General features: G+C 38.6%; 1 protein-coding gene across 2 annotated transcripts in view; it reads left to right on the top strand.

Annotated features, from left to right (window-relative positions):
- Positions 1–23610, top strand: part of NCKAP1L (NCK associated protein 1 like) — a 54545-nt gene that overhangs the window by 2087 nt on the left and 28848 nt on the right. For both annotated transcript variants that reach the window (XM_052000567.1, XM_052000568.1), the window contains exons 3-17: positions 4922–5014; positions 8295–8351; positions 9121–9263; positions 12526–12616; positions 12712–12849; positions 14044–14092; positions 14203–14359; positions 15562–15618; positions 16208–16304; positions 16629–16738; positions 17285–17417; positions 18025–18106; positions 18273–18331; positions 20547–20692; positions 23114–23246. In XM_052000567.1, coding sequence (XP_051856527.1) covers positions 4922–5014; positions 8295–8351; positions 9121–9263; positions 12526–12616; positions 12712–12849; positions 14044–14092; positions 14203–14359; positions 15562–15618; positions 16208–16304; positions 16629–16738; positions 17285–17417; positions 18025–18106; positions 18273–18331; positions 20547–20692; positions 23114–23246 — 1545 coding nt within the window. The remainder of the gene's footprint in view (positions 1–4921; positions 5015–8294; positions 8352–9120; positions 9264–12525; positions 12617–12711; positions 12850–14043; positions 14093–14202; positions 14360–15561; positions 15619–16207; positions 16305–16628; positions 16739–17284; positions 17418–18024; positions 18107–18272; positions 18332–20546; positions 20693–23113; positions 23247–23610) is intronic.

The following is a 23610-nucleotide window of genomic DNA, read 5'->3' as shown; positions in this document are numbered from 1 at the left end:
AGGTGAAACTTATGGACCCCACCTGAGAACTGTTTTTAAATGTATAACATAAAATTCATAAATTATAAAAGAAATCAAATATACTAAAATATAGTTATTAGAAAAAATGTAATTTTTTTATGTTTACAGACCCATGTTAAGAAGAAGAAAACTAGATCAGCTTAACAGATTTTTATTTGATTGCTGTAACTTCCTAGGTTCACTTTCTCACTTACTTCTTACTTAGGCTTACTTCTAACTTTATTGAGCTCCTTTCTCATCAATCCCCGGTTTTTTTCCCAGCACAGCTTGAGATAATAAAAATATACCTTGGGTAGAATCCTTACACTGACTGATTAGCAATTTGACTATGGACAAGAGACTTTTTTCTTTTTCTTTTTTTAAATTATATTTTATTCCCCCCCAATTACATGTAAAAACAATTTTAACACTTGTTTAAAAACTTTTTTAGTTCCAAATTATATCCTCCCCTCCCCCTCATTGAGAAGGCAATTTGATATTTGATATAGATTATACATATGCGATATTTTTATTTCTAGAGGTGTATCACATTTTAAAAATCATAAATCCTTCAAAATTGTTTTGAATCATTGTATTGCTAAAAATAACTAAGTCATTCACAGTTGATCACTCAATAATATTGCTGTTTCTGTGTACAACGTAGCCCTGGTTATGTTTATTTCAATTTGTATCACTTTGGGTAATCTTTATAGGTTTTTTTCTGAAGATATTCTGCTTTTCATTTTATGTAGCACAATAGTATTCATCACAATCATATACAACTTGTTTAATCTTTCCCCAAATGATGAACATCCCCTCAATTTCCAATTCTTTGCCCTCACTAAAAAAAACTACTATAAATATTGGTACATATAGATCCTTTTCCTTTTTGTTTTTTATCTCTTTGGGACATGAACCTAGTAGTAGTATTTCTTAGTCAAAGGGTATGCATAATTTTATAGCTCATTGTGCATAGTTCTAAACTGATCTCTAAAATGGTTGAATCAGTATAGTACTTCACCAACAGTGCATTAATTTGTCATTTTTCCCACATCCCTTCCAACATTTGTCATTTTCCTTTCCTATCATATTAGCCAATCTGATAAGTGTGGAGTAATAGCTCAGAGTTGTTTTAATTTGCATTTCTTTAGTCAATAGGGATGTGTAGAGCATTTTTCCATATGATTATAGATAGCTTTGATTACTTCAAAGGAAAACTGCCTGTTCATATGCTTTGAGCATTTATTAATTGAGGAATGGCTCTGGTTGTAATTTTTTTTTTCAATTATGATTACTATGTGTTTTCTTCCATCTTATTTTCCCCGTTTATCCTACTCTCTCTCCTTTTGCTCTGTCCATTTTTTAAAGTATCTTGTTTCTGACTTTTACTTCCCCTAGTCCACCTTTCTTTCTGAAGTCCCACCCTTACTCCTTTCTCTTATCTTTCCCCCTCTTTTCTTATTCCTCTCCCCTTCTAATTTCCTACATTGCAAGATTTCTTTACCCAACTGAGTATGTGTGTTATTCCCTCTTTGAACCAATTCCAATAAGAATAAGGTACATGTATTCCTCCTTCCATTTCTTCCTGTATTCCTCTCCACTGTAAAAGCTCTTTCATGTTTCTTTTATGTCAGATAATTTGCTTAATTTTAATTTTTTTTCCTGTTTTCCCAGTGTATTTCCTTTTTTCATCATTTAATTTTGTTTTTCTAGATAATTATTCTATAACATTCAACTCACACCTGCATTCCCCTTCCCCCCCTCCCTTCTTCCCTCTCCTTTCTCTTTCTCTTCTTTTGAATTGTTCTAATAATGAGAAAATTTTTAGGAGTTACAATGATTATTTTCTTATGTAGGAATATAAAACAGTTTAACCTTATTCAGTCCCTTATTTCTCTTTCCTGTTTTTATGTTTCTCTTAAATCTTGTATTCGAAAGTAAAATTTTTTATTCAATTCTAATCTTTTCATCAAGAATGCTTGAAAGTACTCTATTTCATTGAATAGCCACTTTTCTCCTAGGAGGATTATACTCAGTTTTGCTGGGTAGGTGATTCTTGGTTGTAATCCTAATTCTTTTGTCCTCTGGAATATTATTTTTTAAGCCTTCTGATCCTTTAATGTGGAATTTTCAATTTTGTGTTATCCTGACATTGGCTCCCTGATATTTGAATTGTTTCTTTTTTGGCTTGCTCACAATACTTTTTCTTCTTGACCTGAGGGCTCTGGAATTTGACTATAATATTCCTGGAAGTTTTCCTTTTGGGATCTTTTCCGGGAGGTGAGCAGTGGATCCTTTCCATTTCTGTTGTATTCATGATAGGTCTCCTTGATGATTTGTTGAATGATGTTTGGGCTTTTTTTTTTTTTTATCATGATTTTCAGGCACTCCAATAATTCTTAAAATTATTTCTTTTGTATTTTCCAGATCAGTTGTTTTTCCAGTGAAATATTTCACATTTATTTTTTCATTCTTTTTGATTTTGTTTGATTGTTTTTTGATGTCTCATAAAGTTATTGATTCTCACTTGTCCAATTCTAATTTTTAAGGAATTATTTTCTTCAGTGAATTTTTGGATAATTTTTTTTTTTCATTTGGCTAGTTCTGCTTTATAAGGCATTTTCTTCTTCATTGGATTTTTGTGCCTCTTTACCCATTTGACCTATTCTGTTTTTTAAAGTGCTATTTTTCTTCAGTATTTTTTATGTGTCTGCTTTATCAAGCTGTTGATTCTTTTTTCATGATTTTCTTGTATCGCTCCTAATTCTCTTCCCATGTTTCTTTCTACCTTTCTTAACTTGATTAAAAAAAAAAAAACCCTTTTTGAATTCTCCTAGAACCTAAGACCAATTTAGATTTTTCTGTGATGCTTTTGATGTAGAAATTTTGATTTTGTTGTATTCTTCTGAGTTTGTGTTTTGATTTTCCCTGTCACCATAGCATCTTTCTTTATTCAGAATATTGTTCTGTTGCTTGCTCATTTTTCCAGCCTATTGCTTGACTTTTTACTCTATGCTAAAGGGGACCTCTGCTTCCAAAGTGGAGGGAGCACCACCCCAAGCTTCCGGTCTTTTGTGCATCTGTTTTCGGAGGTAATTCTGGAAACTTGTACATTTTCAGTTCTTCTAAGGTATTTGATGTTTGAACTTCATTTTTGAAGACAACCATGACAACAGGGAGCTGATACCATTTGGATTTGAGGGAAGGAAGATTATATAAGGACCCCAGCCTCAATTTCTCTTCTAGATCCATCTGGGTCCAATGGCCACATATAGATTAAGACAACTGGAGATTGTCCTGGATGCAGTGAAAGATCTTGGTCTTTTACAAGTCCCAGTAAAGCTGGGCATCTGTCCATCCACTGGTTGACTGAAGCAACTGTCTATCCATTCAGTGATTAAGGTTGGGTAAGAAAGAAATGAGGCAAAGAATAGCCTTTCTTTCTTTCCTTTTTCTTTTTAAATCTAGTCAAAAATTACAGAAATAAAAAGGAAATCAGTCTGAGAAGGGGAGACCTAAAGGGTTTCTGGCCAAAACAATTGCTATTTTCATTTGTTCTGAAGCAATCCAGGACCAAAACAAAGACCAAGTGCACTTGTCCTGGGACTTTTGTTGGCCAAGGTGGTATGAGCTACAGAGAGGTATGCTTATTACTACCCTTCTGGCCTGCGTTCTGGTCTGTGAGTAACCACAAACACTCTTTTCCACCCTAGAACTATGACTAAGGTCCTAACCCTCCTGCAGCTGCAAACCTCTGGTGTGCCCCTCCTCATGCTGGGACTGAGACCAGGAACTGGGACCCAGATTCAGATATGGGCAAAGCAAAAGTGTTATGCCCCTGGTGACAACAGAGGGACTCCTGTAATCTCCTTTTGACTATTTGTCCGACATGTTTACTGTCTGTAGACACATGTGTTCATTGATTCAGTCTTGCTGCTTTGCTGAGGTGTAGGGCCTGTGGTCCACTCTTAACTCTAGTATAACAGACCTTTCCTGCTGACTTTCTAAGTTGTCTTGGATTGGACTATTATTTTACCCTGTCCTTATGTGGGTTCTGTTGTTTCAGAATTTATTTTGAGACATTATTTAAAGTTGTTTGGAGGGGTTTGGGGAAAACTCAAGAGAATTCCTGCCTTTTTTCACCAGCTTGGCTCTGCCCTTTGCAAGTGGCTTTAATTTGAGTCTCAGTTTCCTCATCTATAGAATGGATATATGAAATATCAGGGTTGTTGATGATGATAATGATAACAAATAAAATAACTAATGTTGACTTAGTGCCTATTAAGCTAATCACTTAGCAAATATTATCTCATTTGATCCTTACAACAATCTTGGGAGGTAGGTCCCTACTTTTTTTTTTATAGTCCAAGAAACTGGAGGCAAACAGAAATAAATGATTTGATTAAGGTCATACAGCAAGTAAATGTCTGAGGCTGCATTTGAATTCAGGTCTTCCAGACTTCAGACCCAGAACTTAATACATTGTGTTATCTGTTCACAGAAAGCACTTTGTTTAACAAAAAATTCTACATACATGTAAGTTGCTATTTTTTTATTTGCAGAAAGAACTGCAAAGCCAAGACTTGGAAAGTTCCCATTTTTCCTCTTTTCCCATCCAATGAAATCTTTTTCTTTCTATTTATTATAAATTTTCTGGTGTTGCCATAGAATCATTGATTTCTGCAGTAGGAAAGATAATAGTGTCATTAAAAGAATAAATCATTTCATGTAGTCTTTTGAGTCTAAGCAGGACCACACTGAGAGTTTTTTTAGACTATTTCCCCTGTGCAAGATTGTCCAAAAAGGAACACATTTCCCTTTAGTCATATTTTAACATCTGTTAGGAAGTTCTTTATATCTAACCTTTCTTGCTGTTGGTTGAGTACAATTCTTTTTTTTGTTCTGTTGTTATTCTTCCCAGCAACATTTAGGACCTGTTCATCGGGACAAAACAGAGATTGTCAGATTCCTCACCAGCTATTACCAATCATTTGTGGACGTCATGGAATTTCGGGTGAATAGCCTTTAATTCTTTTCTATTCTTGAGTTACTGGATAGGGACTCTGGTATCCTTTCTCTTTCCCAGAAGGTTGTTAATCTAAAGTGTTTGAGATTAAATCCATCCTCATTTTAACAATGTACCTTTGGTACTAGAATTAGGTTTATCTAAAAGACAATGTAGTCAGGGACTATGACCTCTGTTGTCTTCCCTAGGAACTGAAACTGGAAAATCCTCGAGGACTAATCACAAGGGAAGTGGAGTGATAAGAAGTTTAGTAAAGGAGATAGAAAACACTGGAAAAGAGACCAGTGTTACTGTATTGAAAACTTGAATTGAAAGCATTTACTAGGTAGAAGGGATCCACAAGCCTCAGCAACTGCTCCACAATAACTCCAAAGCATAATATTACAATTGTTAAAGCATTCTATCAATCATATCAAATATATGATTTTGCTAATTCACTTTAATTTCATCTGTACAGCTTCATCTTAGCCAAATACCTTGACTACTATGGACCTTGGTTTCCCATATATCCCCATAGTTCATATTTTTTAAAATGAAGGGCTTGGATCAGTTAACCAATCAATAAACATTTGCCAGACACTGTGCTGAACATGGGGATACAGAAAAAAGTAAAAGACAGTCCCTATCCTCAAAGAGATTATAATCTAATGGGGGGAGACAACACAGAAATATATACAAAGCAAGTTATATATAGAATAACCCAGAAATAATTAACAGAGGGAAAGCACTGGAATAAAGAGGGATTCAGGAAAGATGAGAAGATTGTTATTGTCCCTTTTTAAAGCTAAACTTTGATTCTATGCCTGTGGCCCTTAATAGTGTCTAAAAAAGGAATTTACTTTAGGGAAGTAAATGGCTTGGTTCAAGGATTGGACTTTCTTCAAAGACAATATGACATTTCCTTAATGGCATGTGGGCCAATAGGCATAATTTGGGAGGAGGGAGCAGAGGATCATAGATGAATGTGGTCAGTTCTTTAGTAGTAACCCATTATACAGAAAATTTCTACTGTTCTGTCATTATAGAAATTGACTTGAACGCCGTGGGTAGTCTTTCCCAATATAATGGTCATTTATCAAACACATATTTATTATGTATAGACCACTCCAAGGCACTGGAGAAATAAAAAGCTTAGAAAAGACCTAGTTACTTCCCTCATGAAGCTTCCAGTCTATTAGTATAAATTGTTATAAAATAAAATACTACATGATAAATTCATTAGAGAGTTATAGCAACTTTAATCAAAACATAATTTTAAGAATTCATTTTAATTTTACTTGAAATAAGGGAGCAATGTCTAGCTAACACCAAAGTATGTTCTGGTCACATTTTGGAAAAGCTAATGTTAGAATATGAAGTAATTAGTCCTTTTATAGACCACATTTTCATCCAGGTGAGGATGGAATATTTATAATATAGGTACTAGGAGTGACAAATATGAAATAGATTCAAGAGAGCAATAAAATTGTAATAAGAATATTATATAAAATAGCATAATGGAAATTCAATTTGAGACAAAGAAGTTATGTTATAGGCATTCATCACAAATATAAAGGAGTATTATATATATATATATATATATATATATATATATATATATATATATATATAAAGGAGTATTATTTATTATGTGAATTAACACACAGGAGTTGGCAAGGAAAGATTTTTAATTTAAATTTTATTTTATTTAATAATAACTTTGTATTGACAGAATCTATGCCAGGGTAATTTTTTACAACATTATCCCTTGCACTCGCTTATGTTTCGTTTTTTTCCCCTCCCTCCCTCCACCCCCCCCCCCAAGATGGCAAGCAGTACTATATATGTTAAGTATGTTGCAGTATATCCTAGATATAATACATATTTGCAGAACCGAACAGTTCTCCTGTTGCACAGGGAGAATTGGATTCAGAAGGTAAAAATAACTCGGGAAGAAAATCAAAAATGCAAATAGTTCACATTCGTTTCCCAGTGTTCCTTCTCTGGGTATAGCTGTCTCTGTCCATCATTTATCCATTGAAACTCAGGTCTCTTTGTCATAGAAATCCACTTCCATCAGAATACATCCTCATACAGTATCGTTGTCGAAGTGTATAATGATCTCCTGGTTCTGCTCATCTCACTTAGCATCAGTCCATGTAGGTCTCTCCAAGCCTCTCTGTATTCATCCTGCTGGTCATTCCTTACAGAGCAATAATATTCCATAACATTCATATACCACAATTTACCCAGCCATTCTCCAATTGATGGGCATCCATTCATTTTCCAGTTTCTAGCCACTACAAACAGGGCTGCTACAAACATTTTGGCACATACAGGTCCCTTAAGGAAAGATATTTTTAAAAGTAACAATCAACAAGGTAAAAAACAAGTTTTCTAATGGAACTTTATTAATCAGGAAGAAGATGCTATTAAAGGGAACATGCTATGAGGTGGGAATGTAGCATTGACTGGTAGGCTAAATTCACAAAGGAGTTAGGAGACTGATCTCAAAAGGGGGTTAGCAAGGGAAAGGGATTATATCATTGTTTGGTGGACTAACTCTATAAGGGATTTAGCACCCTAAAAGAGTTAGCCATACCAAGGAGAAAAACCTCATGAGGGATGTTGGGGGGATTCAGAGGAGAGATTCTGTGTTCATGGAGGTAGGGTGAGGAGAAAGATGGCCCTAGGCAGAGTGTCAGCAAAGATGGTGTGAGCCATGGAAAAATTTATAGGGGAAATTTAACCTCAGGGGTTCGACACAATTTGGATTTCCAACCGGATATGCAAGCTGGGTCCTCCTCAGAGATGGGACCTCCACAGAGGGTGGGACCACGAGGCTAAACTGATCTCTATTAGTGTCCTTACCTGCTTGCCCCAGGGAGCAATTCCATCGGTGCTCCAGTCCCTCTCTGCCAACCAGTTACTGAGGGTCTCGCCAAATGTAGATCAAAGCATACTATTTTTATCCTTTTTTGGTTTTTTCTTTCTCGTGATTTTCCTCTTTTGTTCTGATTTTTCTTTCACATGACTAATGACTAATGATTTTCATATGACTAATATGGAAATATGTTTTAAATGATTGTACACATATAACCTATATCAAATTGCTTGGTGTCTTGGGGAGGGAGGAGGCAAGAGGAGGGAAGAAAGTTTGGAACTCAAAAGTCTTACAAAAATGAATGTTGAAAACTAACTTTACATGTAATTTGAAAATAAATTGCTATATTTCCTCTTCCATACTTTCCCATTTTACATCTGCTTCTGTCTTGATATCTCTCCTTAGGATCATGTATATGAGCTTCTCAACACCATTGATGCCTGCCAGTGCCATTTTGACATCGTAAGGCCTGCTGTGTCCTCTCCTTTAGATTTTCGGGACTAGTCTTTGAAAGAACACCCATCATGAGGGTTGAGGGGAAACAAGAAAGTTTGAGGAAAGGGTACTAGGAATTCAATGAAACCAATTTCAATGGATATTGAATCATTGGATTCAATGGATATTTAGGGCGATAAAAATGGTATGGGGGCAGGGGGAAGGAAGCATTTCCTTAGGAGACAGAGGACCTGAGTTCAAATTGTATCTTTGATACTTTCTGTGTGACTTTGGGTAAGCTATTGAATGTCCCTGGATCTCAGCTACCTCATTTGTAAGAGGAGAAAGTTGGACTAAAAGTCTGGAAAGTCTTATCTTCATTTGTATTTTCCTGAGACTACAATTCTGTTACCTAAAGGACTCAAGATAATGACCATTTAACATATATTTACGAGTTAAGCATGCTTTTGATGGAATTTATTTAAACAAGTACAGAAATCTCCCTTGTTCTTTGAATGTTTTCTTATTGTTTTGCTTTTTTTTCTATCTCATGCTTTCTCCTTGCTCCATGGTTCCTCTCCTAACTTCTACTTATATCCTTTCCTATTTACCACAATCTCTGCTTTCTTTATTATGCTTTTACATTCTCCTGATCAATAAGGGTTGATCCCACACAGAAAAGCTCACCAGTTAGATCCATCAACACAAGTTGTATTTGCTAGGAATAGGGAAGTGGGAAGATTCAAATTAATGACCTGTCTGATTTGCAACCCTCCCCCACTTTCTTCCTTTATAGAACCTCAACTTCGACTTTACTAGGAGCTACCTTGATCTAATTGTGACTTACACCTCAGTTATTTTGCTGCTGTCCCGGATTGAGGATCGGAGGGTACTCATTGGCATGTATAATTGTGCTTTTGAGATGACACAAGGACACAGGTGAGATGACTCAAGGAAAACAATTGTTCCAAGAGCCTTATATTTGGGGCTTTGGGATAGGAGTTGGCTACAGAGAGGATAAAAGAGGTACTTCTTGATCTCTGGGAATTTATGATCCCCGGTCCCAGATCAGGGAACCAAATGATGCAGTTAGTGGCAATGCACAGAGTTGGGGTGTGAGAATCCCCTTCTGGTCGGCGTAGGTCCTTTGTGAAAGAATTCATGAATCCAAAAAGTTTGATTGGCAAAAGGGAGATTTTATTGGCACTGGGAAGTCAGTTCTGGCAGAGAAATAAAGGTCCTAGCAGAGAAATCCTGCTAGACATAAATAGGTGTTAAACTGAGAAGAGAATGTTTTCCCAGCAGGCAGGGGTCCTGATAGGCAGCTATGCCAAGGAGAGAGAGATTCCTTGATAAGACATGGTCTACTTTAGGCCTCTGCAAAGAAATGAGCCCCAAATTGCCCTTTAATAGGAAATCTGAGAGACTGAAGTTTCAATTGAATGAAATTACTTCAATGTTGTCCCTGCCCCCAGGCCTAGATTTCCAGTTGAATAAGATCATTTAAGTGGGAGCTAATAGGAATGGTCCTGGGATAATTTTCAGCTCAATAGAGGATGCAGCTACTCAAAAGAAATATCAGGTCCAGCTCTCCAGCTAAATGAGACCACTTAGGTTCAAGCTAAATAAGGAGTGGTCCTGAGCTAATCTTAATGAAACCACTTAACTGCTCTGAAGGGTGGGTCCCTGTCAGGAGAATTTCAGGCTCACCTCAAAAGTCAAGGACAATTTCAGAGTTCACCCCCGTCACAGATGGAAAGATATAATTGCTAGAAATGAAAACAACTTAAATTTTGTATGAGCCAGATATACCAGGACAGAACCGAACAACTCATCTCAATTTTTTCATTTGCATTGCATGTGGAATTTTTAATACTGGTCTGGCTTCTGTGTCTCTCCCCTCTTCCCCAGTCACCTGGATCCCACTGTAGGGAATTGCAGAGAATACAATCTGAATTTGCTTAATATTAGTGGAAAGAAAATCAAAGTAATGCTGTGAGAAATGACATTTACTATAATGCATTCCAAGCAAAACCTAAATGATTTGTGTGTTAGGTGCAGCCTTTTCAGCTCCATTTGTATATTTAGACCTGACAATCTGAATACAACTTGCATACTTGAGGGCTGAAGGATTTTTGGATCATAGGTTTAGAACTGGAGAAGACTTTAAAGGTCATTTAGTCTAGTGCTGTCAAATTCAAATAGAAATGGGGGCCACTAAGCTAAACATAGGTTCCCCAAGGGTTGCATATTGATTTAGAAAGACATATGTTAATATCATCTGAATTTTATTGCATTTCTATTTATTTTGTTAAATATTCCCCAATTACATTTTAATCGAGGGGCAGCTAATTGGTACAATGAATAGACTGCCAGACCTGCTGTCAGGAAGACTCATTTTCCTGAGTTCAAATCAAAGCTTACTAGCTATGTAACCCTCTTTGCCTCAGTTCCTTCATCTGTAAAATGAGCTAGAGAAGGAAGTAGCAGACCTTTTCTTCGCAAGAAAACCCCTGAACAGCACTTGAATCTGGTTTGGGCTACCCTTGCAGCATTGTGGGCCTCACAAGGCCAGCAAGCCACATATTCAATACCTCTTCTCGCTCTCTTTTCTTTTTTTTTGCTGAGGCAATTGGGGTTAAATGACTTGCCCAGGATCACACAGCTGAGAAGTGTTAAGTGTCAGAGGGCCTCCTGACTTCGGGGCTGCCGCCTTCAACACCTCTTCTCTAGACTAACTTCTCTGTTCTATGGCCAGGAAAACTAAGGTTCAGCCTGCTCAAAGGCACATTGGTTAGCCAGTGGCGTAGTGAAGCTGCAAATCTGATACTTTGGCACTAAATGCTGTTCTCTTTCTACTGCACCTTGGGGAAATAATCAAAGCTCTCATGCATGTGTGTATGCTAACGTGTTGCCATATAAATACATATTTGTAAATTTGGCCCAGTGTACATGTACGTATCCCCCTTAGGACACTGATGTGCATCCATTGTGCATCCATGGGGACCACGTCCATTGCTTCACTTTTGATTCTATCGTCTGAGTTCCTAATCTCTGAAAGTGTTCCAGCAGAAGCGAGGAGACCATTTGTCATGAATGCTCTAGAGGGAATCTGTGTGTTAAGTAGACCTTGTCTTAAGCTCCTTCTAACTTGAATCTAAGAGGGTCCCCTCTTTCCCAGCACTGGCCTTCTTGTTTTAACACACAATTAAGGGAGGAAAGTTCATGGGTTTCCACATTTGTGGGGTTTTTCTGTTTTCTTTACATAGAGGATAACATACATGACCTGGGGAGGGGACAAAGTGGAACTCTTAAACATGAATTTTATTTTGTGTGTTCATATGAGGGTTTTAGCCATAGAAACAATTCAATATTTGATGTCAGGTAATCTGGGTTCAAAAATCCCAGCTCTGATATTCACTTCCTGTGTAATCTTGGACAAGTCATTTAATCCCTATTGATCTCGGTTTCCTTATCTGTATAATGGGGGAGACTTTGATTAGAAGTCCTCTGAGGTTTCTTCTAGCTCTTGAACTATAATTCTTTTTTTTTCTTCCTTTGCTAAAGCATTTGGGGTTAAGTGACTTGCCCAGGGTCACACAGCTAGGAAAGGTTAAGTGTCTGAGGCCAGATTTTGAACTCAGGTCCTCTTGACTTCAGGGCTGGTGTTCTATCCACTGGGCCACCTAGCTGCCCCTTGCACTGTGATTCTAAAGTGATTAAGGAAGTGAGAGGAGAGATTTCTGGATTGGGCATCAGAGACCTTGGATAAAAATGCTGTGTCTGCTACTTACGTCCTATGTTCTTTACTTCCTTAGACAAATGACTTCATCTCTCTGGATTTCAGTTTCTTCATCTGTGAAAGGATGGGGCTGAGCTCAGTGATACTGAAGGTTCATCCCTTCTGGCCACACATCTACAATCCTATGAGCCTTTCTATCTCTAAATTCTTATCCATTTCTTTTCCTGTACCTTGTCATATCTGAGATGCAGTCTGACTCATGTGACTTATCATACATTTCAAAAAAATGCCATAACTATTAAAATACCTTGTTTCTAGAGAGATTCTAGCCAAATTATTTTTTAAAAAAAGTCTCAGAGACTAAGACCATGCTGTGCAGGTCCCTCTCTCCCCAGGGATACTTGGAGTTGAGCAGGTAGATAAAGAAAGCCCTGTAATATTCTCCAACTCTTTTCCCAGTGACCCCAGCTTTGCTCGTCTGGGCCAGATGGTTTTGGAATATGATCATCCCTTGAAAAAGCTGACGGAGGAGTTTGGCCCCCACACAAAGGCAAGCTTCTGGGGCAGGAAAAAATAATCAGGATTCAGTTTACTCACCTTTTTATGGTTCCTTAATTCTGGGGTTCTGTTTGTCTCTCTTCACAGGCTGTGAGTGGGGCCCTCCTCTCCCTGCACTTCCTCTTTACTCGAAGGAACCAGGGGGCTGAACAGTGGCGGAGCGCCCAGCTTCTGAGCCTCATTAGTGCCCCCCCAACCATGATCAACCCTGCCAGTTCAGACACGGTCAGTGTCCTCCCTTGGCAGGTTGCAGTGATAGTTAATTCTGGGGAAGGGTGGTTCTGTTAGGCCCAGGATGAGCTGGAGCATAGGAGAATTGAGCATTGTCTCTGAATTACCTGAAAAGGGACAAGTCAGATTGGTTTGGAGACTGGAGTAGGTGCAGGAATTTGTGTTTGTTTTTTACATTGAATGAATCAATGGAGAAAAATTAAGGCACTAGCAGGGTATCTAGTCAAGGCCTCCAATTAACCAACAGATATTTTTTAAATATCTACTTGGCAGCATAAGGCACTGTCCTTGAAGCTTCTTTTGATTTTAGACTGTCTCTGAAGCACTCTTCCTTTCTCTTAATAATTTCTCCCTTCTCCATCTATCCATTCCCACTGTGCCAGTTATCTACTTTATGAATAACTTCCAAACCTATAGCTCTGGCTCTCACTAAAACAATAGCTTCTTTATCCATTTTCTCCCTTTTTCAATCAGTCTATATGTTGCTGTGAGAGAAAAGATTCCTAAGGCATGACTCTGATCCTGCTACTCCCCTACTCAGACATCTTCAATAGCTCCCCATCACCCACAGAATAAAGTCTAAAAAAGCAAGTAATTAATTCTATGAATAGTGAATGTCAGGAGGCTGAGTGGGGAGAGAGAAGAGAAACAAAGATGAAATAAAAATTTCTTGCCTCAGAGAATGACAACCTAGTTAGTTTTGTACGTGATGTACAAAAAATACACCTCATAATATAAGGCACATAAAATAAGTACCTGATGAATGATGTGGACACTGAACAGGAAAGGAGGTTGGAGGATGGAGAAATCACTGAGGTCCGGGTTGATCAGGGAAAATGCCAGAGTTCTACCTCCTAGTGTTCTAATAATGCCTGAGATATTGATGTAGCTTACAGAAAGTATATCTTTTATGCATCATCCTTCTGTTTCTCTTCTTTTTTCAATTTGTGCCCCTTCCTCCAATTTTCCCAACCCTTGTTATGATTGCTTTCACCTAGCTAGGTCCCACAGTGGCCTGGTTTGTTCAGTTAAATGGTAAATTTAATTCAGTCTTAGTTCATCTGGCCTCATCTGTGACTCTTACGAATAGGGAGTCCTTCAGCCACCGTCTTTTTCTCCTGGACTGTCCCTCTCTGGGGGCAGATAAGTCGACTGTCTGATTGACCTCTGTCCCTCTCTTTCTCTCAGATGGCCTGTGAGTATCTCTCTTTGGAGGTGATGGAACGTTGGATCGTTAGTAAGTGTTCTGGGAGTGGGGCTGAAAGGGGTTTGATGACAAACATCAATAACAAACCCATAGGCTTTAACCTCTAACACTTCCTTCTCTGGAATCTTCCTCATTTTCAGTAGGGTTCCTTTTGTGCCATGGATGCCTTAATGCCAATCCCCAATGCCAGAAACTATGGAAGCTAGGTCTGCAGGGCTCCTTGTACATCACCCTCATCCGGGAAGAAGTGCTTCAGGTGCACAAGGTCACTGAAGACCTGTTTGGCAGTTTGAAAGGGTGAGGTTTCCAAGAGCCGGTCAAGCAGCCTTTGGGGTCTCTCCTTTCTTTTCTCATTCTGAATCAGTCAGCAGATTTGTGTCAATGCCAAGGAACACAGAGCAATGTTCCAGGGGCTTGGAATGAGTCTCAAAGAACAAACATATAAAGAGCAAACCATATCTTTGCTTTCATGGAATCTGTGATCTAAAAGGAAAGGTACTAAGTGTAATTGAAATTTGAGAGGACAAAAAAAACCCTAGATGTTTGTCCTGGCTCTACTAGAAATTAGCTGTATGATTTCAGCCAAGTCAGTGGCTTTAATTTTTCTCTTCATCTGTAGAATGATGAGAATTGAACTAGATATTTTTTTAAAATTTCATTGTGTTTTGTTTTTGCATATAGATATTTGTAGTTTACCCCAATTCCAACTATAAGATTCTTTCATGCTAAGATACATATGTGTGTGTATGTGTGTGTGTGTGTGTTTGTGTAAAGAAAGAAGTATTTTTTAGGAATCAGAAATCTCAATAATGAAAGAATATTGAGGGGGTAGTGTGGATCAAGGATGGTGTTATTGGGTTGGAATATGGACAGTGTTAATATGGAAGCTTCTTGGAGAAGGAAGCCAAGCAGGTGTTCTCTTTAGAATATTTGAGTATCTAGAAGTATTTAGAGTATTAGAGTATTTAGAAGTATTTGATGGGAGGCTGTTGGAGTGAGTGGAAGAACAGGATGACTTTGAAGGATCCAGTTTTCAACAGCATTTTGGAATGGTTTCTTGGCAAAAGAATCTGCTGTATCTTAGTAACAGGCCCTACTTCTAGACCCAGAAAACAAGAAGAATTCAGTTAATTGTCACTATAGATGTCTAGTTTCTAATTTTAACATTTGTTACATGACTAACCTAGACTCCCTTTCTCAGGTTCTCTGTATAAGGGAAAAACTAATCTAGATTAGTTGGGAACTAGGCAATAGGAACATAAGTGTTCATAAAGGAGCCCGGACTGAGAACCCCATAAGGGAGCCAGACACAGGAAAGAAACCTGGGGACTGGGAAGGCAAGGTTCTGCTGGGAGGGTGGCACATGCTCTCTCCCAAGCTGGAAAGTGCTGCTGCAGTGGGTTAGGAAGAGGATTCTAGTGGATTATTCACATTGAGTTTATACAGAAAGATGGACTCTAGTGATTCCCCAACTCTGTTGTGCTTATGTTAATATCCAGGTATGGCAAACGAGTGACAGATATAAAAGAAAGCAAAGAATATGTGGTGAATAACAGGTAGGAAATTTCCCCACGGGGTATGAACATGCTCTCCTGTGCTCCCCTTTCTTGTTCCTTAGTCCCCTCCATTGCTTTTTTCTCACACTTGTTAATCAATTAAACTTAATCTTAATCTTTGCTACTACCTCTCACTACCACAAGTTCTCCTCTTTCTCTGAAAGTCTTTGTGGTGTCCTGAAAAACACAGTAGATTTAAAAATCAGAAAATTTAGGTTCAAGTTTTGATTGTCATTTATATTATAGGCAAATTTTGTAACTTTTATTTTTCTCATTTATAAAACAGGGAAAATAATATCTCCACTGTTTACCTTATAAGGCCATTATTATTATTATTATTAATATCCAATATTATAAGGTGCTTTAGGATTTTGCAAGATGTTTTCTCTGTATGTCATGACATTTAATTGTTAATTTCAAATGAGATGATGTAAATAAAAGGACTTTACAACCTATAACCCAAGGGATTATTATAATTCTCACCTCTAATTTACTCCTTCTCCTTCCCCCACTTTAGTCCTTCATCTCTCCCAAATTTTGCCTGGGTAGAGGCACAAGTCCCTCCTCTTATTCCTTTTCTTCTTCACAGTGGCCAATTTCATTGCCAGCGCCGACAATTTTTGAGGATTGCAGTGAAGGAGCTGGAGATTGTGTTAATGGATGAACCAGGACTACTGGGTCCTAAGGCAAGCTGTAGAACTATCAGGGAGGGTCAGAGATAAGGTAGAGTGGTTGACTAGGTAACTCTTACGGTATTTTAAATCTATAATTCTATGAATCTGATGGTGAGGATCAATTTATGAATTTATACTTACCATAAACATATTTATTATAAGTTGGAGTATGATATTTAAGTTATAAAAGCCTAAAATTTCATTAAAAGTTTTTTAACACTCTTGTCCTAGTCAGGTTTGGTGGTATGAAGTTGTCTTTGTACATGCTATGGTGAGGTATGCTTCAGGAATGACTTTGTAGTTCAAAAACTTAAATTTCCTCTGCCCTCTTTCCAGGCACTTTTGGCCTTCTTGGCTCTGTCCTTTATCCGGGATGAAGTCAATTGGTTGGTTCGTCATGCAGAAAATGTCACCAAGACGAAGACTCCAGAGGACTATACTGACCTGTGAGTTCCTGACAAGGGAAAAAGAGAACCTGGGTCAATGTTTCCCTTCAAATTGCTTAGCTGAAGCTCTGGACTATTAGGACTGGGCAGGGGGCAGAGAGGATGGAGCCAGTGATTGTAGAGTTGGAGCTGGGAGGATCCCAAGATTATAGATTTAAGCTGGAAGGGATCTTCTGATCTTTTCAGTCCCATACCTTATGGAACAAAAGGCAAGGACAGAGGTAGTGACTTGTTCTAGATAATACATTAATGGGAGATTTCTTGAACCAGATCCCTCCAGAGTCAATGCCCTTTCCATAGCCCAAGGTCTTCATTTTACAAGACTCCAATGACTTTGGAAAGTCTAAATTCTCCCTCTGCCTTTGTCTGTCTCTGTGTTTGTTTCTGCTGTCTCTCTATGTTTCTGCCTCTGTCTCTGTGTTTGTTTCTGTTTCTCTCTCTCTTTCTGTCTCTGTTTCTTTCTTTTTCTCTCTTTTTTGGTGTCTATCTCTCCCTTCCTCTCCTTTCCTCTCCTCTGTTGCTTCTCCACCCTATATCTATCTTTAGGCATATTGCAGAACTGCTTTTCTTGCTGGTGGAGGTGAGAGGTCTGATTCAAAGGCACATCAAAGTCATCCAGCGCTATCACCTTCAGTACCTTGCTAGGTTCGATGCTCTTGTGCTCAGTGACATCATCCAGGTATGGCCTATTAATCCTGGGAGGAAATCCTTGTTTGGAATCATTCTGTGGGAGGTAGTTTAGAAGATAAAGGGCCTTTTTCCTCACGTATAAACCTGCCAAACCTGAAATTAGGAAGGCTCATCTTCTGAGTTCAAATCCAGCCTCAGACACTAACTGTGTGACCCTGGGCAAGTCACTTCATCCTATTTGTAGTATTCACATCTGTAAAATGAGCTAGAGAAGGAAAAGGCAGTATTTCTTCCAAGAAAACCTTAAATAGAGTCACAAAGAGTCCTAAACGACTGAAAAAATGACTCAACAACAAAAAAAGAGATGAGAGTCATTGGATTTTGTTGTTTTTTCCTTTGGGTTCTACAAATAAGACTGGCAGTACACCAGAACAGGAAGTAGATGTCTAGAGGCAGTCTGCTAGGGCATCCAAGGAGGTTCCTCCTCTGAACTTTATAGAGCCATTCCTCTTTTATCCCTATTTCTGAAACTCTGTGGAACCTGTGAGAAATTCTTCCTGTTGTAACAGTATTAGCTGAGCTTTGTGAACCTTTCCTTGTCTAGTGGGGCCTCTGTGCCCATCCGGCTCTTGTCTCCTCTGCCCTTACTCTTCCAGAACCTGTCAGTATGTCCAGAAGAGGAATCCATCATCATGTCTTCTTTTGTCAGCACTCTCTCCTCACTTAACCTCAAACAAGGTGACTGAAGGGAGGTGAGGGCAGGGGATGGAGATGTGGGGGAGGAAGGAGCAGAATTCCTTTGCTGGAGATCTTAATCTCATTTATTGAGTTAGGGGATATAAGGATAGAAAACTTAGAGTTATCAGGATGCTCTTTAAACTTCCTTATTTTTATTTCTTTACAGTTGATACTGGAGAAAAGTTTGATTTTTCTGGATTGAGGTTGGACTGGTTCCGACTACAGGTAATGTGAATATACTTCACCTAGGGAATATATATAGTGAATATATTCCCCTAGTGAATATTCTAGACATCTAGAAGGGTTTCTTCCCCTTCTCCTCTACCCAACCCCCTCACTACAATTGCTTCCCATTCTCCTAACTCTATCAGGATCATCCCAACCTTATAAATGAATGAATCAATAAATATCAATTAATAACCTACAATGTGCTAGACACTAAAGATACAAGTAGGAAGGATGAAACAATCTCCACCTCAGAGAAACTTTCCTTCCAATGGGGGAGAAAAGTATGTCTATAAATATAAATGGCATAGGTATAAAATCTATATGTCTGTGTACATAGACTCATATACATCATATATATGTATCCATGTATATATATTTAAAAACATATTTTAGTACAAGATATTTTGGGAGTTGGGGGGATCAAGAAAGGCTTCCCAGTAGAAGATGGTGCTTGAGCTGGGTTTCAGAGGAAGAAAAGAGGGCCATTTTGAATGATTCAGAGGTGAGAAAATAGTGCATTCAAGGGTGTGATGGGCCAGAGAAAGGCAAGAAGATAGGTGTTGGAGTGGCGCACATAAAGTGCAGAGAGAAGGCTGGTTTGACCTTTTGTAGAATGTGGTTGAATGTGGGGTAATAGCCAATGAGGTTAAAAAGATAGCTTGAGGCTAGGCTCTGTAGGGCTCTCAAAGCTAAACAAATGAACATTTTTATGCTAGAGGCAATAGGAAGCTGTTGGAGTAGATTGAGTGGGGGAGTCACATGGTCAGATCTGTGCTTAAAGAAAATTGTTTTGGCAGCTGTGTGGACTGGAGTGATGAGAGAGACCCGAGGCAGGAAGATCAATTAGGATGCTGTTGCAATTATCTAGGCAAGAGGCAAAGACAGCCTCTACTAAGGTGGTAGTCATGTGAGCAGAGAGAAGTGTGGTGAAGGCAGAGACAAGGGGCAAGTGATTGGCTATGTGGGGAAGGAGATTAAGTAGTCCAGGATAAGGCTAAGGATGAAGGCTGGTGCTGCCTGCAGTAGAGAAGGGGGCCTTTGGAGGAGTGAAGAGTCTGGGGAAAAAGTAAATGAGTTCAGTTTTCAGGAATATTGAGTTTGAGATGTCAAACATTCACCAGGCAACTCGTGATGTGGGACTGACACTTGGTAGAGGTTGTTGCTGGGTACATTTTACATATGTGTGAACGTAATGTACATGTATGTATATGTATATGGCTGCATGTGCACATATGTGTAGACACAAAGGTATTGTGTATCTGTACATATGTGAGTGCAATGTAGATGTGTATATACACGTGTGCATGTATATTTGCACGTGTGTACTTGTATAAAATATATGTACATTGCAATACACATCTATGTATATGGGCATATACATGTACATACGTATATATGTAGCTATGTACAGTAGTTATGTATATTCATGCACACATATGTATATGTAATATATTTATATTTATATCATAATGTTGAGCTTGGGAAGGGGGGGACCCCAAAAGTTCCAGACCCATGTCACAAGATGTCTCAAAAGAACTTGCAGGTTTGAACCCATCTCCTAGTTGAGGGGCAAAGTTTTGTTGTGATAGTAATATCTATTACAAAGTGGGCTGAATTGTAAAGGAATTCAGCAAAGAAACAGAAGCAAGGAGATGCATTTATACAGCTTTCAATCAATAGGTGTAAAAGAGTAGTCTCAGAAGAAGTGGGTCTTCCTTAACCAGATTATTACTGATAAGATTACTAGTCAGCAATGAATTGGGGAGGGGTCTTATTCACTATTGCCTCAGGAGTTTGATCTGGGGGAGTTTCCTGAGGCCAGAAGCTATCTGACTCAGGAGTGGTCAGAATCAGACAGATTGGGTGGGGGAGTTTCCTGAGGCAGATTCCAAAGCTAGAAGATTTAGGACTACTGACTTATTGTTAGAACAGAAGCCCCCCAAGGTCTGGGGGACCCCCAAATCATATTACAACAATACAGTGTCTCAACATCTTAGTACAATTTTAAACTTTTCTAGCTTAAATTATATATGTGTAATGCGAAGCATTATGTAATCATCATGCAAATGTTAGTTAAACCTATGGGAGCTGATGAGGTCACCAAAAGAATGTAGAGGGAATAAAAAGGGCTTAAGGTAGTCTAGATGTATCTAGACTTGGTCATCCTGAGGACCATGTCTGCTGTTGTCTCTTTTCTCTCTCTCCATGACAGGCATATACCAGTGTGAACAAGGCCCCATTGCACTTATATGAGAATCCTGACTTGGCCAAGGTGATGAACCTCATAGTCTTTCACTCTCGAATGCTGGACTCAGTAGAGGAGATACTGATAGAGACCTCTGATCTCTCCATCTTTTGGTATGTTCAGGACCAGAATGTTAACTCCAGCCCTTAAATTCTCTCTCCCTCCCTTCCCTCCTCCTCCCTCCTCCCTTCTTTTCTCCTTCTCTCCTTCTCTCTCTTCCTTTCCCCTTCCTTTCTCTCTCCTTCCCTCCCTCCCTTCCTTTCATCCTTCTGTCCTTCTGTTCTTCCTTCCTGGTATTCTTTCCACTGCACTACCTAGCTACCCAAAGCCCTTTCTTTTGTTCTGCTGCTGGAACTATACTGATCCCAGCAAGATTGGATTTTTTTTTTGGGAGAGGGTTGCTCAGCATGGAGTAGCAAAAGGAGCTCTTGAACTTGAAGTCAAGAGATATCTGGTTTTAATTCCACCCCCAATATTTACTTCCTCTGTGACTAAGTCACATTACCTTCCTCACCTATAAAATGGAGGTAATAATAAGAACTAGTTTAGAGACTTTTTGTAAGGCTCAATGACAAACTATATGGAAAGTGCTTCACAAATATCAAATCCCAAGTTAAGGTGAATTGTTAATTATTATAATTATGTTATTGCCCATTGGAGTCATACAACCAGTGAATATTTGAGGTGGGATTTAACTCCAGGTATGATAATATGTATTATTATCATTAGGTTTCATGGAACCATTATTCTAGCTCTCTTTTTTGCATCAGGAAGCCTCTTCATTATTTACACAGTGGGCTTTTGGTTGCTCTACCCACATTCTTATATAACCATCGATTACCTAATTTCTCTCCAAACAAGGGAAAAACAAGGAAATTCAGTGTTCTCATCACCTAAAAAATGAGTTATTTAATCTAACACATATTCTCCCTTCTAGGTTCACAAATGATAACCTTTTCTTTTAGGATGTCTTAAGATCAAGATGCATTAACCTTTCTTGCTGACCTATTTCAGAATCTATCAGTATCTCTTAGTCCTGATACCCTTATTTAAATTTCTGCTACTTATTATTTTCTCAGTGGAAATATGGGATTGTTGATCACCACTTACTATAGGACAGATCTTTGGGCACTTTTGAATCCATTCATTAATCAAATATTTTTAAAGTACTGTTTCTATGCAGATCATAGTGCTAGATGCTGGAAAAAAAAACATAATATTTAGCTGAGGCACACTAAACTTACAGATTAGCAGGGAGTAAGATATAGATGACTGTTTTACACAATAATGCAATAAAAGTATATCAGAGAGCATAAGATAAAGGATTCTTTGGGATTTTAGGGAGAAGTTTATTCCCCAAGGATAGGGTCATTGAGGGAGGGTACAAGAAGACAGAGAAAGTTTTTCAGGGATAATTCATCCTTCTATTCTCTCCTTTTAAAATCATCTTTTTCACTGTCTTCTGAACATCTTCCAGGTTCTTTCCATTTTGGGAGGTCTTACTTTTTTCTAAAAAAATGACATGGATACTTTTCAGGCAATTTAAAAGAAATTAATGGGAATGACTGAGGGGATTAGAGATTTGGATGTCAGGTGGATATGGAGTTGGGCTAACCCTCTCTGAGACACAGGCAGCATTTAGTCAGTTAACATTTTAAAGCACTTACTCTGTGCTAACACTGTTATGTAGAGAAGACTGCACATCAGTAAGGTCTGTGGAAGAGATTGAGAAGATGTCTGCCTGGGGAACATTTACATTGTGATGGGAGTAAAAAAGACAAAGGAACATTTCCTGTGACCTGGAGGTAACTGCAGGTGTTTGAAGGATCAAGACTATATTCAATCAATCAATCAATCAATACAGAGGGAATAGGAAGCAAAGAAGCAGAGTCCTAGAGTCTAGAGGAGTTTTGGAAGGTCATAGGGATATAAACTCCCAAAATTGAGGACTTTTCAGCTTGGGAGAATATTTTCTAAGACTCCAGACATAGGAAAGAGAAAGCTGTGCAAGGGGAAGAAAACGAACATTTCATAAACCAACAAATTGCTAGCAATAGGGACAACTGTCTCCAGAGCACTGTACTCACAAGTGTGGAAGGATAAAAAAAATGTAAAGAAGGCATAATCACAGGCTTTTAGGAACTTACAGGTTAGTAAGAGGAAAGAAAGCAACAAGTTAATTCTTATGCCCAATAATAAAACAGAAGTGCATCAAAGATGCATTATGTTGTGTTATTGTGTATCTATAGTTTGGAAAGTAAATTTATGCCCTTTAGCTCATTTGATCTATGCAACAGTCCTGTGAGGCAAGTAATCTAGGCATTATCTCCATTATGTAGATAAGGAAATGAAGGCATCTGACAAGTGAAGGAATTTGACCAGGCTGGTACAGGTGGCAAGTAGATCAGGATTTCAAACCCAGGATCCTTGGCCCTAAATCCACAAATATGGAGGGTCAGTCTTCCTGGGTTCTCACTCTCAGCTTGAGGACACCGGCTAATGCCAAGGCGAAACTCCTTATTTTTCCTTTACAGTTTTCATCTCCGTACCTTTGAGAAGATGTTTGCTTTGACCCTGGAGGAGCCCACCATGCTGCGCTATGCCATTGCCTTCCCCCAGATTTGTGCCCACTTTGCCCACTGCACCCATGAGATGTGTCCGGAGGAGGTATGCTAGCTCTTGGTACAATAGGAAGGACCCTGGATTTGCAGTCAGAGAACATGGGTTTGACTTCTGTTTCTACCACTTAAACTATGTGGTTCTGAGCAAGTCATTGAACTCTTTTGGGCCTTGATCCCCTCCTGTGATTCTATAACCCCTTGTCTCAAATCCCTGACCCAGAAAGCTGGTTTCCTGGAGCTAAGAAGCTTCCAAGTAAGTGACTATGTATCTGGACACTTCTGTCTTGAATTGACTTATTTTAGTAATATGATATGTGTGTAGTATGTAAATATTTGGAGGCATCTTTTTCCCCCTGTCGCTCTGTTTCCCTTTCTGTATAAAGAGAAAAGTGGCTCAAATTAAGCTCAAA

Source organism: Antechinus flavipes, chromosome 5, assembly GCF_016432865.1.
Source record: "Antechinus flavipes isolate AdamAnt ecotype Samford, QLD, Australia chromosome 5, AdamAnt_v2, whole genome shotgun sequence".
NCBI classification, from domain to species: domain Eukaryota; kingdom Metazoa; phylum Chordata; class Mammalia; order Dasyuromorphia; family Dasyuridae; genus Antechinus; species Antechinus flavipes.
Note: the sequence above shows the minus strand (reverse complement) of the source record. Positions and strands in the feature narration are given on the sequence as shown.